Raw genomic sequence first — 18,490 nt, forward strand, 5'->3', positions numbered from 1 at the left:
ATAGTAAATAATAATAACACAAAAAAATATAACAAACCAGAGGCCCAAATGCACGAAATTTGTGCAGGGGGGCTCAGCCCTCACAGTTCCGGCTTCATCCAGAAAGTCGTTCAGCTATCAGATCTAATTAGCATATTACTCTTTTATTATTATAGATAGGTAAATCATAGAGTATGTGAAGGGACTGGGAATGGGAAGATTGCAAATTTAAAAGGGGTGGTCAGAATAGGCATTTTCAAGCCAAATTGATGCAGCTAAAAGAATTCTGACTGGTTTGAGAAGGGAGAATGTTGACTTTACTATGCATTTACCTTGTGATATGCAGTTTACAACCCCGTGCCAGTCAAGGGGGTACTGGTGCAGTTTGGCAAAAAATGATGAATTCTGTTTTGGCCATATTAAGTTCAAAGTGCTAGAGGAAAGAATTAAATGACCAACAGGTAGATGGAAATGCAGGCCTGGAGCTGGGGAGATACATTTGAGATAGAGACATCAATTTGGAATCACCGACAGGGGTCTTCAAACTTCTCTCATTATGAGAATCACCTGGTGGAGGTGTTAAAACACAGATTCCTGATAGCACTTCTTATAGTTGGGATCTGGGAATCTGTGTTTTAACACCTCCACCAGGTGATTCTCATAATGAGAGAAGTTTGAAGACCCCTGCCGTAGTATGTCTGAAAGCGGAATCAGAAGGAATGAATAGGTGAGCTCGCCAAAAAAGAGCAGAGTGAAAAGAGCTCAAGGGGAGAACCTCACTATTGAATATCTACATTTTGTGGACTAAAGACAAAGATTACATCGCGAAAGGAGAGTGCATTTTATTTTGATGAGAGATAGAGACAGAGGGAGATAGAGACAAGATGGGCCTGCCTTTTTAGCATCCATACATTCCTCCCCTATTATTTATCACTTTGTAAACTCGTTCTCTTAATTACAAAACACTCCCGGCTGTGCTACCAATTTGCGCGGAAATGGTTCTTAAAGACCTTTTGATGGTGAGGATAAGGTTACTAACTTTGCCCCGAGGGTGCCACGTGTCTTGGGCTCTGAACACCCTGGATGTTTTCCTTTGCACCCCACCCGCCTCCTCGCTTTCACACTCTTGCCTTCTCCCTTAGGGCCAGTCCTGCAAAAGGCAGTAGCGTGGGGAAAGCTAACACATACACACACAAAGGACACAGCCTGAGGGAAAAGCAACAAACAAACCAAGTAAACCGAAAATCCCCTGCAGGTGACAGAAACCCAGCACCAAGTCTTTAAACACAGCCTCCAGGTCCCGACCTCCTGCCCCACCCAGGCCTCTGTATAGTCCCTCAGCAGCCCCTCCAAGGCCCCGCACTTCGCCCCTTGTCAGCCTCCCCATTGGTCCACTTTGCCCCGCCTTTTAATCCATGCAGGCTGTCTCACTCGCGGACTTCCCCCCCCCCCACTCCCCCGCCGCCCTCCTTTCCCTTCCTTCCCCCTCATTTCTGTTTCCGCTTTCTGAAGGCGCTTTAGTTTTCCCACCTCTGAGAGACACTTCGCGCCCAGTGGTCCGGTGACGTCATTTTTCTGCGCTGCGTAGACGACCACCTTTGGGAGAGGGAATTGCTTTGCCGCCCTTCTCTGCTTTCCCTGGGCTGCCCCTCACCCGGAATAATGGCACTGTCACTGTGGAAGGGGCTGGTGGGCATTGGCCTCTTTGCCCTAGCACACTCGGCCTTTTCTGCTGCTCAGCGTAAGTGCCTGCGGGAACACAGGAAGGGTCATTAGAGACCTTAGAGTTTGGGGTGATTACAAGGAACGGTGTGGGGTTCTTCAGTAGTAGATTGAAGCAGCGTTAGAAGTGGGCATCTGGGAGAGGGCTCAGAGTTTGACAGACGCACTGCATGGCATGCAGAGAGGGAGTCTGAGAATCCAGGATAAGTGATGTCAGATCCAGCGCTGGGCTGATCAGGCCAAGTGTCAGATTGAGGACCTCAGATGCTCACAGTCCTATGACAGCTAGGTGGACAGCATCTTGGGCACTCTTGGGCTGTTCAGGCAGTGACTGAGAAGTTAAGTGACCATTTTCCTCAGGTAGGGACTAGTACAGGGGAAAAGCACTGGACCAGGAGTCAGGAGGGCAGGTTCTTAAAACCTGCTTTGCTGCTAAATCTGTGACTTTGGGTGAGACATGTCACAGAGAGTGACAGAAAGTTTAAGTGAAAAAAAGTTGAAGTACTTTATCGTACAGATCAAATGGTATTATCAAGAAAAAACTTGGAATCCAACAGAGAATGCTGTGCAATCTTGAAACAGTTGATCTATTTTGACGTCTTCCTTTCTAGATCAAGGGTCAGAAAACTCTGGCTTGTAGGCCAAATGCAGCTTCCCTCCTGGTTTTGTAGTGAGCTAATAATGCTTTTACATTTTTTATTTGTTGGGGTGGAAAAGCAAAAGGATATCATTTTATGATCCATGACAGTTACGTAAAATTGAAGCTCCAATGTCCATTAATGAAGTTTTATTGGCACACAGCCATACCCATTCATCTAGGTATTGTCTGTATGCTTTCTAAGGGCAGAGTTGAGTTTGTGGTAAAAACAGAATGGCCTGTAAATCCTAAAATATTTATTACCTGACCCTTTACAGGTAAAGTTTGCTGACCCCAGTCCTAGCCCATAGAGCCCATGAGTGCAGGGACAATGTTTATTTTGTGTCCTTTGCTGTAATTTCAGTAGCTAGCACAGTATGTACTCAATCTATTGAATGAAGTTAATGAATTCCAACATAAACTTTATTTCTTTATTTGCTGGACTGCTTTCCTTATTTAGGAATAAAGTAGAAGATGAAATGTGAATTCTTTCAAAGCTCCATTTCTTTCAAGTTAAAACCTTTTGTTCTGTTTATTATATATAATTTAAATTATTCAATTATTTTAACCACTGATTACATACATGTATTGTGACATTGTCTGAAGGAAATACGAATTATTTGTTAAATAAATTTTTATTTAAAAGTTTTAGATTTACAGCAAAGTTGCAAAGATATTACAGGGAGTGACCCCTCACTTAGTTTCCACAATTGGTAACAAATTACCGGTATATTGTCATAACTGAAAAACTGACATTGGTATATTACTATTAACTGAAGTCTAGCTTTTATTTGCATTTCACCAGTTTTGATGTTAATGTCCTCTTTCTGTTCTAGGAATCAATCCAGGGTATCACGTTACATTTATTTGTCATGTTTCCCCAGTCTCCTCTGTTCTGTGCTCCAGCTTTAATGACAATAATAACTAACATGATTAAGAGCTTATCGAGTGCCAGCATTTTACTTGCATTATATAATTCAGTCCACCAAAAGCCCTTTTAAGTATCTATCATTGTTGCTATCATCTTTGAAAGAAGAAGAAATTGAGACAGATACCTAGGAAACTTGCACAAAAGTACAGAGATAAGAAAGTACAATTTGGGCCAAGGGTTTAAAGACAAGGAGTTTGACTAGAGCATATGAGCTGCACTACTTTATGAAATTCAGTCTCTGGGAATTGGTTGAAATTGCATTGTGCTTAGGTGCTAGAGCAGGCATAGGGGACCTTTTTTTTCTGCCAAGGGCCATTTGGACATTTATTTATTTTAAATATATTTTATTGATTTTTTACAGAGAGGAAGGGAGGGATAGAGAGTTAGAAACATCGATGAGAGAGAGACATCAATCAGCTGCCTCTTGCACACCCCCTACTGGGGATGTGCAGGCAACCAAGGTACATGCCCTTGACCGGAATCGAACCTGGGACCTTTCAGTCCGCAGACCTACGCTCTATCCACTGAGCCAAACCGGTTTCGGCCATTTGGATATTTATAACATCATTCGAGGGCCATACGAAATTATCAACTTAACAATTAGCCTCCTATATTTGGTTAAGCATTTAATTAACTCACCCCCCAATGCCTTGGCAGGGACAGATCAAATTATTTTGTGTTCTTTTATGGGCCACAGGCCAGATGTTCCCCACCCCTGTGCTAGAGGTGCACTAAGTGATGCCCTGAGCGAGTTCAATGGGAAATAGAGAAACAAGTGGATCAAGAAATAATCACAATAAAGTGATATAAATGCCATGCTAAAAGTATGTAAAAGTACTTGGAATTGGGGCCTTGTTGACTCAAGTGTGGTCAACAAACCAGCATGATTTTAATCACTTAGGAGCTACTTAGAAATGCCTGCTCCAGATCTACTGAAACCAAATCTGCATTTCAGTAAAATCTCCTGGTGATTTGCATGCACATTCCTTTGAGAAGTCCTGCTCTAGAGGAGGGGAGGATTTTGTGCTGCAACGTTTTCTACCAGAGGCTTCAGCTGTAAAATTTTAAGGTCCTAGAGCAAGATCATTGAAGTTCAGCCCCTTAGTTTTACAGATGTGGAAGTACCTGGTTAAAGGTAGTATTAGAGAGTCAGATTAGATTTCAAGCAATGAAGAAACTAGCTGGGATCTGAACAGACAGTAGGAAGTTAGGCAAAACCTACTTTTGGTATTGGTTTGATTTTTTCTTTTACATTTGTCCTTATGATAAACTCTGTAAGAAAGAACTCTGGAAATATCTCTAAACAAATTCTCTTTTAAGAGCTAGTCATGTTTACTCACAACTATTTGGCTTCTTTAGTTTACAATACATTATTAAGTATGGATTGTGCAAGCTTCATATAGAATCAGGATTTTATATTTTTACTAGAGGCCTGGTGCACCAATTCGTGCACTGGTGGGGTCCCTCAGCCTGGCCTGTGGAAATCAGTGGACCTCCATGCTGCCATAGCCTGGCCTTACCTGCCAGCTCATAGGTCTCCAGCCCACTGTCCACGTTAATCCCGCACAGCACGAAGTAGTGTGGAAAGTGGCAGGTGGCTGTGGAGGAGCCCGAGCCTGAGCTGGATGTTGTGCTGCTCCCACTCATTCCAGTCCTGGTGCACCTTCTGCAGGCTTGCGCCCAGTCAGTCCTAATCAGGAGAGGCTTGTGCCGAAAGCCATGAGCCCTGAATCTGGTGCTCCTGGATCAGCTGAGTAGTGCTCCCCCTGTGGGAACACACTGACCACCCAGGGGGAAGCTCCTGCATTGAGCGTCTGCCCCCTGGTGGTCAGTGCATATCAAGTGACCTGTTGACCAGTCGTTCTGTTGTTCAGTCATTTGGTCACTTAGGCTCATATATATATATATATATGGCAGAAATGTATGTCTTGGATTTTTCCTATCCCACCACTGCCCCAGCATATTCTCTCAGGAAAAACATTTCCCTACCAATTAAATGTGATGGTGATGTTATGTCAGAGTGGAGATTTCTGGAAGCTTATTAATTTTAAAATAATTGTAATTTCTTTGACCAGTTAGTGAAAGAAATGATTTTTTTCAAAGAATTCTAGTTTTCCTGTGGTAATGAAAGAAAAATTATGTATGTTTCTTCCTCATACTTGCTTACTTTTCACTCTTTTTTAATTTTTATTTATTTTTTTTAAATATATTTTATTGATTTTGTACAGAGAGGAAGGGAGAGAGATAGAGAGTTAGAAACATCGATGAGAGAGAGTCATCAACCAGCTGCCTCTTGCACACCCCCTACTGGGGATATGCCCGCAACCAAGGTACATGCCCTTGACCGGAATCGAACCCGGGACCCTTCAATCCCCAAGCCGACGCTCTATCCATTGAGCCAAACCGGTCTCGGCTTCACTCTTTTTTTAAACTATAGAACTCGTAAGTGTTTATTGTTGAAAGTATTACATATGTCTTTACCCCCTTTACCTCTGACCTCTTCTAGTCCACCCCCACCCCAGGCCTTCACCACTATTGTCTGTGTCAATGGATTATGCATATATACATACAAGTTTTATATCTTTCACTCGTACCTCACTTTTTAAGGGTACAAAGCAGGTTATGATGAGAATTCAATAGCTCAAGTTCAGGCTGTTCACCTTAGAAGAAAGAGGTTTTTGAGGAATCCAGGATTAGCATTACTTTATGTAGTATATAAGTAAGCTGCTTCTTTGGTATATTGATTTGCTTGCATTTTAAGGATGAAATATTAGCTAAAATTTTCTTAATGGTGTGCTTCTCGTTTTATAGATCGTTCTTATATGCGATTAATGGAAAAGGAAGATGAATCACTGCCAATAGATGTAAGTTGGTCATTTATATTCTAGTAACATAGATTTTAAAAATTAACCATATATTTTATAGTAGTATTTTTACTGATTTTTATTATATTAAAATTTTTCAGACATGAAATTAAATCTGTTCTCTATTTTTTATGTATTCTGTTTGGTTTCTAGAACTACATATTTTTATTTTTTTATTTTTAAATATATTTTATTGATTTTTTACAGAGAAGAAGGGAGAGAGATAGAGAGCCAGAAACATCGATGAGAGAGAAACATTGACCAGTCGCCTCCTGCACACCCCCCACCAGGGATGTGCCCGCAACCAACGTACATGTCCTTGACTGGAATCGAACCCAGGACCTTTCAGTCCGCAGACCAACGCTCTACCACTGAGCCAAACCGGTTTCTGCTAGAACTATATTTTAAATAGTCTTGATAGAGATTGCTCTTCCATAGTCAGAGATGCACTTAAAAAGGTTAATGTTTGACTTCATTTTTAAAATCTTCATCCCAGAATATGTTTTCATTGATTTTAGAGAGAGAGAGGAAGAGGTGAGAGAGAGAGAAAGAGAGAGAAGAAAGAAACATCAATCAGTTGTGTCTGGTACCTCCCACCAGGGATTGAACCTGTAACCTAGATATGTGTCTTGACCGGGAATAGAACCTGCAATCTTTTGGTGTACCAGATGATGCTCCAACCAACTGAACCACCTCACCAAGGCTTTGACTTCATTGTGTGTGTGTTTTTAAAAGTTTCTTGTTATATAAATTTTAAGAACCAGCAAAATTAACAAAACATTGTTTGGGAACAATGCATAGGAGGTAAAATTAAAGAAAAACAAGGAAGTGTTATTTTAAAAAATATATTTTATTGATTTTTAACAGAGAGGAAAGGGAGAGGGATAGAGAGTTAGAAACATCGATGAGAGAGAGTCATGATCAGCTGCCTCTTTTACACCCCATACTAGGGACGTGCCCGCAACCAAGGTATATGCCCTTGACGGGAATTGAACCCGGGACTCTTCAGTCCGCAGGATGATGCTCTATCCACTGAGAAAAACTGGTTTCAGCAAGGAAGTGTTATTTTAAGCTAAAATGATATGTGTGAACTTCACACACAATTTTTATCTTTATTGTATTTTAAATTATAAAATAGTAAGTTCGTTGTAACAGAATCAAACAATAAGTGTAAAAAGTAAAACAGACCCCATTAAAAAAAAACCTGACTCCATTGCTCAGCATTTCTACTTCTATTCTAAATAGTTTGTATGGTACAGTTTTCTTCCTATGCTTAAACAACATTATTTATGTCTGTATAGTTTTAGCTAATCAGAACAGAGAGGTTTTCTTTTTTAAAAAATATAATATTGTTCAGATTATTACAATTGTTTCTCCATTTTCCCCCCATAGTTCCCCTCCACCTGGTTTCCACCCCTCCCTCTACCCTTACCTCCCCTCCCACTTTCCTCATCCATACGTGTATGATTTTTGTCCAGTCTCTTCCCGCACCCCCCATACCCTCAATCCTTCCCCCCCCCCCCGTGAGAATTATCAATCCACTCCCTTTCTATGCACCTGATTCTATTATATTCACCAGTTTATTCTGTTCCTCAGATTTTTAATTCACTTGATTTTTAGATTCACTTGTTGATAGGTATGTATTTTTTTATCATAATTTTTATCTTTACTTTTTTCTTCTTCTTCCTCTTCTTAAAGAATACCTTTCAGGATTTCATATAATACTGATTTGATGGTGATGAAGTCATTTAGCTTTTTCATATCTCTGAAGCTCTTTATCTGACCTTCAATTCTGAATGATAACTTTGCTGGGTAGAGTAATCTTGGTTGGAAGTTCTTGCTATTCATCACTTTGAATATTTCTTGCCACTCCCATCTGGCCTGCATAGTTTCTGTTGAGAAATCAGCTGACAATTGTATGGGTGCTCCCTTGTAGGTAACTAACTGTTTTTCTCTTGCTGCTTTTAATATTCTCTCTCTTTATTTTGCTCTTAGAATTTTAATTATGATGTGTCTTGGTGTGGTCCTCTTTGGATGCTTTTGTTTGGGGTTCTGTGCGCTTCCTGGACTTGTAAGTCTATTTCTTTCACCAGGTGGGGGAAATTTTCAGTCATTATTTCTTCAAATAGATTTTCAGTATCTTGCTCTCTCTCTTCTTCTGGCACCCCCATAATTCTGATGTTGGTACACTTGAAGTTGGCCCAAAGGCTTCTTACACTATCTTCAAGTTTTTTGAAACTTTTTTCTTTTTGTTTTCCCAGTTGAGTGTTCTTTGCTTCTTTGTATTTCAAATCTTTGACTTGATTCTTGTGTTCCTCTAGTCTGCTGTTGGGTCTCTGTATAATATTTTTTATTTCAGTCAGTGTATGTTCAATTTCTAGTTGGTCCTTTTTCATATCCTCAAAGGTCTCATTAAATTTATTGGCCTTTTCTAGGAAATTCTTGATAAATCTTATAACCGTGGTTTTGAATTCTATATCCAGTTGTTTGTTTTCCTCCATTTCTTTCATTTGTGATCTGTTTCTTTGTCTCCACATTTTCGCTGCTTCCCTGAGTTGGTAGGGTGGCTTTGTATGCTAGGTGTCCTATATGGCCCAGAGGGTTGGCCTCCCAGTTACCTGAGGTGGACACTCTTGGTGCACCCCTTTGTGGACTGTGTGTACAGCCTTGTTGTAGTTAAGTCTTGATTTTTGTTGGTATCACTAGGAGGAATTGACCTCCAGGTCAATTGGCTGTTAGGACCTGCTGTGTCTATAACAGAAGAATTGCTGTGCTGGAGACATGCTTATGGGGAAGGACTTATTTAAGTGGGGCTTTGGTGCTCACTGAGTCTACCTTTCGAATATGTCACTTATAGATGGGAGGAGTTGAAATATGGTTTCGTCTCACACTGACCACTAGGTACACTGGCTTTCTAGATCCCAATGGGGTGTAGGTTAGCACTGACAAGAGGTGCACTTGCCAGCTGTGAGCCTGGCTTCTGGTTGAGCAGTGCTCCTACTGTGGGAGCACACTGACCACCACGGGGTAACTCCTGCTTTGAGCATCTGCCTCATGGTGGGAGTGTGCTCATCATAGCGACTGGTCGTTCTTCATTCAGTTGATTTGCATATTAGCCTTTTATTATATAGGATAATATTTAACAATAATACATTAAAAATTCTTAGTTGCTTTTGGAAGCAAATATTAGTTGATAACTGAGTTTTGAATGGCTCAGTACCTGTTTTCTAAAAATATAATTTTATTGATTTCAGAGAGGAAAGGAGAGGAAGAGAGAGATAGAAACATCAATGATGAGAGAGACCCACAAGTTGGCTGCCTCCTGCACCCTCCCCCCCTACTGGGGATTGAGCCTGCAACCCAGGCAGGTGCCCTTGACCAGAATCAAACCCAGGACCCTTCAGTCCACAGGCCAACACTCTATCCACTGAGCCAAGCTGGCTAGGGCTCGTACCTGTTTTTGCTATTTGAGCAAAACCCACAAGTATTTTTGTAGCCAATCCACAGAATTTATAGATTTTATAGTGTTTAAGTCCAAATCTTTAAATTGAGAATTGACTCCTTGATGGGATCTGGGAGAAATACATGTTAGAGGCTAAAATTTTGTGGAAATTGTAAATGTTTATAATAATACTTGTATTTATTATATTTAGTAATCTTTAATCTTTATGCTTACAGATAGTTCTTCAGACACTTCTGGCCTTTGCGGTTACCTGTTATGGTATAGTTCATATTGCAGGCGAGTTTAAAGACATGGATGCCACTTCAGAACTAAAAAATAAGTAAGTTTTCCCCTTTTGATAAGTATTTAATTTCTTGAGTTATGCTTCATTTACATAAATGTATGTGTCCTGGTACTTAAAATTTGGTTTTTACATTTTGATTATATATGTCTGTGTAATGAAATCAAGATATTGAGGTACTGTTTGATCTGATAGGAAAAATGGAAGTTGAATGATCGGCTATTGACATTAGAATAAGATGTTGTGTTTGCTTAAAATTACTTATTGGATAGATAAGTGGATGGAAATAGATATATAGGAAGATATTCCCTCAGAAATTTTTTTTCTTCCCTCCATATTCTCCCTTCTCTTTGCTTTCCTTGCCTTCCTTCCTTTTTTCCTTCTTTTTGTCCTCTGACTCAGCTCTCTCTTTAAAAGAATAAGGGATTTTCCGTTTCCTTTATTACTTGAACCTAATTTGTGACATAAACTCTGTTCTCAGGCCCTTTTCTACTGCTGGATTAAAGTATATTTCTTATTCTGCTTTCTTTTTTTCTCATGTACTTCTTCTAAGCTATTTTTGTGAACTTTGCTTTTCTTGTCAATATTTCTTTTTTTAAAAAGACTTTTTATTGATTTTTAGAGAATGATGATGAAGGGAGAGTAGAGAGAAACACTGATGTGAAAGTGAAACATTGATCAGCTGCCTCCTGCATGTCCTCACCTGCAACCTGGGCATATGCCCTGAAGGGGAATTGAACTGGCAATCTTTTAGGGCATGGAGTAATGCCCAAACAACTGAGCCACACTGGCCAGGGCAATATTTCTTTTATAAAATCATCATTTAGCTTTGTTCATTTTATCTCTGGACTTTACCTACTTTCATTATTATGGAAAATTTAACCTTTTACAATATTTTCTTAGGAGGATTCACAATAAACATTTATGTGGTAGAGGAAAATCAACCGCTTTTTACTTTATATTTTAAATAGTCACATCTCAGGTTTCCTGTTTTATGTGGGGATATACTTGGATTTTTAGGTGGGCTGACTTTGAGATTTGAATTTTTATCAAAGGAAGAATTATTTTTTCCAGGAAACTCATATTTAGAAACAAACCAACACTAAAAGCCATACATTTAGATGATTATGAACTTTATTAGACCACATATCTCTCACTGGGGAGAAGAAAGGATATGCCATTGTAATCACCCACTACTGTTCTTACAAAGAGTCTACTAAGAATCACAAGCAAAGGGCCAGGAAAGAAAGAAGTAAAACAGAATGGCATTAAGTAGGTGGTAGCAAAATATGATTTTATTAGGTGGTAAATATATGAATCTGGACAAAAAGTATAGAAAAACCAAAGAAATTTAAGGAATTTTTTTTGTGATTTTTGAACTATGTTTAGAAAACAGGTCTTCCAGATGATCATGGGGCTTGGATAGTGATGGCCAAATGAGGCTAATCAAAGGTACAATCTCTGTACTGGTTTTTTAAAAAAGACTATTTGGCATGGGCTTATGTTAGATTTACAGAGGTGATTAAAGTTGAGTAACTACAGGGAGTGCTCGGGTTATGTCGGACTCAATGTACGTTGTTTCATGGTTATGTAGCCATCTCACATTTATTTATTAAAAAAGTTCTGACATTTCAAAATATGTACATATGTGCTTTACGTTTTTTTATTATTTATTTACCACAAGTAAAGGTCAGGAATTGTTATCTTCCTTTTAAATTTTTTTTTTACAGTTTCACTTAATTACTGCTGTGTATGTGCTCCATGTGAGTGATGTAGGTGCTTATGTAGGTGGGTTCTGACTTAAAGCGAAAATTGTGTTAAGTCCGATGTAATCCAAGGACTACTGTACTTGTGTTATTCAAAGGCGTACTGGAAGGACTGGTTGAATTAAAAATTCTATGGCTATATATTGCTTCCCCAGATTTCTTATTTTCCTTATACAAGAAAGAAATGAGATACAGTATGATTACCATTTATGGTCTGGTTTCATGGATTTAAACATAGTTTTAAATATAACTCAGAGCAAATTCACCAGAAGCCTGCTTATTTTCAAATAGTCTTTTTATAAGGATATATCTAAAATTGATGCTTTTTTTTTCTTTTAAGGGCATTTGACACATTAAGGAATCACCCATCATTTTATGTATTTAATCATCGTGGTAGAGTACTGTTCCAGCCTTCTAATATAACAAATTCTTCAAGCCAAGATGCATTATTGTCCTCTAACACATCATTGAAGTTACGAAAACTTGAATCCCTGCGTCGTTAAGATTTTTACAAATCATGACAACAGCACAGGACACAGAGTTGGAATATTGGAGTTTGGAGTATAAAGCACTCCTCCCATCAGTATTTATATTGATCTTTTAGATCTAACTAAAACAAAGTCTATGGCCCTTGTTTGTACACTGTAATCAAATTATTTTTTTTTGGAGAATTTCAAGATTTATTTATTTTTTTAATTGAATTTATTGGGGTGACATTGGTTAATAAAATTATGTAAGTTTCAGGTGTACAATTTTATAATATATTGTCTGTATATTGTATTGTGCGTTCACCGCCCCAAGTCAAGTCTCTTTTCATTACCATTTATACCCCCTTTACCCTCTTCCATCTTCCCTCACCCGACTCACCCTCTGGTAATCACCATACTGTTGTCTGTGTCTATGAGTTGTTTTTGTTCAATCCTTTCACCTTTTCCACCTAGCCCTTCAACCCCTCTCCCCTCTGATAGCTATCAATTTGTTCTTTGTATCTGTGAGTTTGTTTCTATTTTGTTTCTTAGTTTATTTTGTTCATTAAATTGCACATATAAGTGAAATAATATGGTACTTGTCTTTCTCTGAGTGGCCTGTTTTACTTAGCACAATACTCTCCACGTCCATCCATGCTGTCACAAAAGGCAAGATTTCCTTCTTTTTACTGCTAACAAGTAATCAATTTGTAAATGAACCACAACTTTTTTATCCACTCATCTACTGATGGGCATTTGGGCTGTTTCCATATCTTGGCCAATAAAGGCCTGATACACAGATTCATGCACTGGTGAGGGGAGTGGCCTGCGGGAATTGGCCCACTGTGAGAGTGCCACTCATCCTGGTCAGCTGAGTGGCTGTGGACTCGCCCTCTGAGTGACTGCTAAATGAAGGAATTAGTCTGAGCTGATATTTCGGGGTAATGTCTTAGGTAAAGGCATGTTCTGTGTCCTGGAGGGACCAGGCAGAGAGCTTGCACCCCAAAGCCACTCAGTGAATGTCCTTGATGTGCGATGCCAGGTTTGTGACACCATCTGGATGTTCAGGGCAGCCATGCTCCAGGATCCTCAACCATCAGGACAGCCTCCCCGGGGCGTCCACAGTCACGTCCCCTCTTGCCATCTGCCTATGCCCGCTCCCCATGCTCTTTCTAGAACATACCTTAGAGGGCCTCCATCAGCTGGTGGGGACAGGCCAGAGTCTGGGTTGTCTCAGGTGTTTGATAGGTACAGAGATTCGGCCTCACCCTGGACCTGCTAGTGGCTGCTCCCACTGCAGGAGCAGCTGCTCATCCTGGTCAGCTGAGCAGCACTCCCCCTGTGGGAGTGCACTGACCACCAGGGGGAAAGCTCCTGCATTGAGCATCTGCCCCCTGGTGGTCAGTATGCATCATAGTGACTGGTCGACCGGTCATTCTGCAGTTTGGTTGCTGGGCTTTTATATACTGTATGTTTATTATAAGTATGTACCGTAGAACTGAAGTGATTTGGGTGCATTGTAACAGTGCTAAATGGGTTAAGTTCAAATTTTATTTATACTATGAGACAGTCCATGACTACCTAGGGTAGGGGTAGGGAACCTTTTTTCTGCCAAGGGCCATTTGGATATTTATAACATCATTCGTGGGCCATTCAACATTATCAACTTAAAAATTAGCCTGCTATATTTGGTTAAATATTTAATTAACTCACCCACAAAGCCTTAACAGGGTCAGACCAAATAATTTCACGGGCCTTATACGGCTCAGTCCATGGGCCAGACAGTCCCCACCCTGACCTAGGGTAAGTCCCCAAAATATAGTGATGTAAGCTATTTCAGCCTGCAGATGACTGATTTCACTGACATTCAGAAGTCTAAACTATTGAAAGCTCTCTAGAATATGGGAAGACTCACTTCTTAGTAAGCAGGGAGCCAGCCAAATGCTATGAGCTAATGGCTCAGCTGCAGAAAATGTAGAACAGTGAATTGGAGATCTCTGTAACCCCCTAGGGATTGTTTTCTATGCAGTGTAGCTTCTTTTTCAGTGGCATGACAGCATCTTCTTGGCTGTATGTGGCCTGTTTCCATGACATATTGAGCAGTGTTATTTGTTGTGAGCATCAATGCCTATAACATAAGAAAAGCACAGTCTTTTGAATATGTTTCCTCTCTTTTAATGACCTGCCCTGTCTAATAAATAAATGATTGTATCACCTTCACCCTGTTTGGGGCAGTGGTTTTTTGTTTTTTTTTAAAAAAATATATTTTATTGATTTTTTACAGAGAGGAAGGGAGAGAGAGAGAGAGCTAGAAATGTCGATGAGAGAGAAACATCCACCAGCTACCGGGGATGTGCCTGCAACCAAGGTACATGCCCCCGACCGGAATCGAACCTGGGACCTTTCAGTCAGCAGGCCACGCTCTATCCACTGAGCCAAACCAGTTTCGGCAGGGGCAGTGGTTTTTTAATTTTCTTTCTTTCTTTTTTTTTTTAATCAATCTTTATTGTTCATATTATTACAAAGGCTCCTCATTTCTTCCCCCCTCCACCAGGTTCCCACCCCACCCTCCACCCCCTCCCCACCCCCCATTGTCCTCATCCATAGGTGCACAGTTTATGTTCAGTCTCTTCCTCCCTCCCTACTCCCCCCCCCAGAACAGTCAGTCCACTCACCTCCCATATCACCGACTCTACTACAATGAACTGCTATTATTGTTCATCAGGTTTTTCAATCTTCTTTTGTTGTTGTTGTTGTTGTTGTTGTTTATTTTTAATTAATAAACTTTTACACTTCTAAGAATAAATTTTAAAATCTAATAATTTTAAACCTTGTGTTTTTTTTTTGTTTTTTTTTTTCTGCCCTGGGAGTTGAGAGCAAACTTGTTCACATGTAAACTTGCCCTTAGGCTATCAAAAGGTGTAGCCATTCAAGTGTAAATGGACACATTGTTTAAAAATAGCTGCTGGTTGGAATTGGATTACCTGTTCTGGGTGGGAAGGTCTTGTCATTCCCTTTCTCCATTAAAATTAAGGTGTTAGCTTTAAAACCTCTTTTTGGCAAGAGACCTTAAACTTTCAGAACTTTAAATTTTTCAGATAGTAAATCAGTTACTTAGCATTTTCTCAAATCAATAATACCTCCACATGCCCAAGGATACACTTCACACAAAAGACATTTCCAAATAGATCAACCAACCTCATCCAGGCCCCCACACAAGGCACTCACAGATCAACACCCCAGCACTATACTAACTCAACACATCCAGATCTAAGCCTTCATCACCTGATTCAGCAGACCCTCAAGTTCCCCCAAAAGTTTCCAGCCATGTCTGAGAGGCAACCTTGGGGCGGGGGCAGGTGTGGAGCGAGCTGTTCCGGGCCTGGCCTCTGTTGCTCTGGTCCGTTCCACAACCAGCTGCTCCGGGTCTGGCCACTGCTGCTCCCGACCTGGTTGCTCCGGGCTTGGCTGCTGCTGCTCCGGGCCTGGCCGCACCCGACCCGGCTGCTCTGGGCCCGGCCGCTCCGGGCCTGGCTGCTTGGTTTTTTAATTTTCATATGCTTCTCTGTCCTCAGAAAAGTTTAAGAGTTAATTTTATGACTATTTTAAAAATATATATTTTATTGATTTTCCACAGCGAGGAAGGGAGAGGGATAGAGAGTTAGAAACATCAATGAGAGAGAAACATTGATCAGCTGCCTCCTGCACACCCCCCGCTGGAAATGCGCCCGCAACCAAGGTACGGGTCCTTGACCGGAATCGAACCCAGGACCCTTGAGTCCGAAGGCTGACACTCTATCCACTGAGCCAAACTGGTTTCAGCTTTATGACTATTTTTTAAATTGATTTTATTTATTTCAGAGAGGGAGAGATAGAAATATCAATGATAAGAGAGAATCATTGATGGGCTGCTTCCTGCACGCCTCACCCTGGGGACCAAGCCTGTAACCTGGGCATGTGCCCTGACCAGGAATCAAACTGTGAACTCCTGGCTCATAAGTTGATGCTCAATCACTGAGCCACACCATCTGGGCTTGACTTTTTTTCAGTGTGATGCTGTTTTACTAAATTCAATGGATACTTTAATTTTTATTGTATATGTAATGTTATATTGCAGCTTTATGTTTTTTTTTTAGAGTCAAAATAAAATGAATAATCTCATTTTTATTTATAAATCTGTTAAATAACCTTTGGGATATAATAATTTTGGTCCTTGAGTAACAGTGTCTAATAATTTCATCACAATTTGTTAGATAGCCAAACTGCCATTATAAAATGTCACTCTATACTGAACAGGAAATCATGATTAAAGCATTAGGAGGCAAATCTAAAGTTTAATGAAAATCCAAAAGGAAGTTCTGTTTTGCAAAACTTGGCACTTATCTGTAAGTATTTCTTTTTAAAATAGCACTACCAGTACAGTGGAATCTTGGTTCTCAAACTTAATTTCTTCTGGAAGGCTGTTAGAGAAGTGATTCGTTTGAAAACCAAATCATTTTTTCCCATTAGAAGGAATGTAAATTGAATTAATTTGTTACAGACTTCTAAATGATTCCCTGCTTTAACCTTTCTTAATTACAGTATATGTCTAATGTACTGTTAAATGGGTAAACAAACACTCATTTCTTAAATATATCGAACTACCCGCTACTGGCCTTAGACAATCACTTTCAGCACTCTTTCCAGGGGTATCTTAGGAAGTCATATATGGCACCATCGGCCTCTGAAATGCTGTCACTGGCTAACTGCTTTTTGTTTATCCAATTTAACAACAGTTCTTCTACCTCTTTAATTGCCTGTGATCATTGTTTCTTTCACAGCTTTAACAACATCAGCCATCTTTGCCTCTTTGTTTTAAAATTGCTCTAATTATTTCACCAGCAACAAAAGCAAACACACACACACACACACACACACACACACACACACACACACACACACTCACTCACTCGCAGACATTAGCAAGGCAAGGGTTAGCTGGAAACTGACTTTATTGGGCCATTTTCTTCTTTGTTTGTGGCCTGAGAGATGCTTTCTGTCATGCTGATGTATAACGTGAAAGCGTTGTCAGGTGGAGAACCAAAGTTAAAACAGAGAGTCCCCTGCCCCCTGTAAATAACAGCTGAAAACGAAATTGTTTGAGATGAGAGATGTTTGAGAACTGAGGGCTGATTGTATTTTAATCTACCTAAGAATATATAAAATAACCATTAATCAAGTATTCTTTAAAGAGAAAATAAGAAATAGATGAATATGACAAAAAAAATCAGATGATACTGAAAGCATGAAATGAAAACTTGCCCTTTTCTTTCTACTCCTAATACTTCTCTCCAATGATAATCAGCTTAAAGTGTCTTGAATATTCTTTTAGGAAAAAAATTATTTCCCAGTAAATACATACTTAAAAAAAATTTATGTGAATGTAATCAGATGGTATTATACTCCTCTGTACCTGGCTTTTTTGCTATCTGTCTTATAATACCTTTCAGTATCAGTATATACTGAAATAACTCATCCTTTTAAATAACTCTGTGATATTCTGATGTATGAATGTGCTATAAATGTTTAAACATTTTTCTATTGCCAAACCATATTGCACTGAACATACTTGTACATATAATGTGATTATACCAATGTTGTTCATTACTAGCAGTAGATTGCTGGGTCAAAGGGTATTTTTTATTTCAATTGTTATTGCCTAATTGTTCTCCAGAAATCTTTGTCCAGCCATACTTCAACATATAATGTATAATAATAAGCGTGTAATATGCTAATTAGACTGGACGTCCTTCTAGACATCCTTTCTTCTGGACAAAGCCGCAGTGGGCGAGGGCCTTGGCAGAGGTGGCAGAGGCCCCCGGCCGTGGCAGCTGGTGGGGGCCAGGGCCAAGGCTCTTGCACAAATTTCGTGCATCGGGCCTCTAGTGTATAACAATTAATTATTAGGCCCATGCCGATACTGGGTTTAGTAAACTTTTTAAAATTTAATAATCTGAAATGAACAAACAAAACAGAAACAGATTTGTAGATACCGAGAACAGACTGATGGTTGCCAGAGGGGATGGGAATTTGCAGACTGGGTGAAAAAGGTGAAGGGATTGATAAATACAGATTGGTAGTTAGTTATACAGTAGTCATGGGGATGTGAAGTACAGCATAGGAAATATAATAATATTATAATAACTATGTATGTTGATATGTGGGTACTAGACTTATCAGGGGGATTACTTTATAAAGTATATGGTTGTCTAGCTACTATACTATACACCTGAAACATACAAATTAATTACAAATTTAAACTGTACTTGAAAAGAATTTTTAAAGAAAAGCAATGAAAACACTGACAAATGTCAAAATCAACAGTTTCAGAACTCTGGAATT

At 39.7% G+C, this 18,490-nt stretch overlaps 1 protein-coding gene across 1 annotated transcript; it reads left to right on the forward strand.

The window, feature by feature from the left end:
- Nucleotides 1-1,444: 1,444 nt before the first annotated feature.
- On the forward strand, nucleotides 1,445-12,382 carry MMGT1 (membrane magnesium transporter 1). The gene is made up of 4 exons (XM_036443540.1): nucleotides 1,445-1,720; nucleotides 6,081-6,133; nucleotides 9,812-9,915; nucleotides 11,983-12,382. Exons 1-4 carry the CDS (start codon nucleotides 1,642-1,644, stop codon nucleotides 12,143-12,145), a joined length of 399 nt encoding a protein of 132 aa, XP_036299433.1. The 5' UTR covers nucleotides 1,445-1,641; the 3' UTR covers nucleotides 12,146-12,382.
- Nucleotides 12,383-18,490: the final 6,108 nt, after the last annotated feature.

This window comes from Pipistrellus kuhlii, unplaced genomic scaffold (assembly GCF_014108245.1).
Source record: "Pipistrellus kuhlii isolate mPipKuh1 unplaced genomic scaffold, mPipKuh1.p scaffold_m20_p_19, whole genome shotgun sequence".
Classification (NCBI taxonomy): domain Eukaryota; kingdom Metazoa; phylum Chordata; class Mammalia; order Chiroptera; family Vespertilionidae; genus Pipistrellus; species Pipistrellus kuhlii.

Excerpts from the sequence above, each read along its gene's own strand:
- MMGT1 (XM_036443540.1), top strand. The coding sequence starts at position 1,642 with ATGGCACTGTCACTGTGGAAGGGGCTGGTGGGCATTGGCCTCTTTGCC. Across the intron at positions 1,721-6,080 it reads GGCCTTTTCTGCTGCTCAGC|ATCGTTCTTATATGCGATTA; the intron begins GTAAGTGCCTGC and ends CTCGTTTTATAG. Across the intron at positions 9,916-11,982 it reads ACTTCAGAACTAAAAAATAA|GGCATTTGACACATTAAGGA; the intron begins GTAAGTTTTCCC and ends TTTTCTTTTAAG.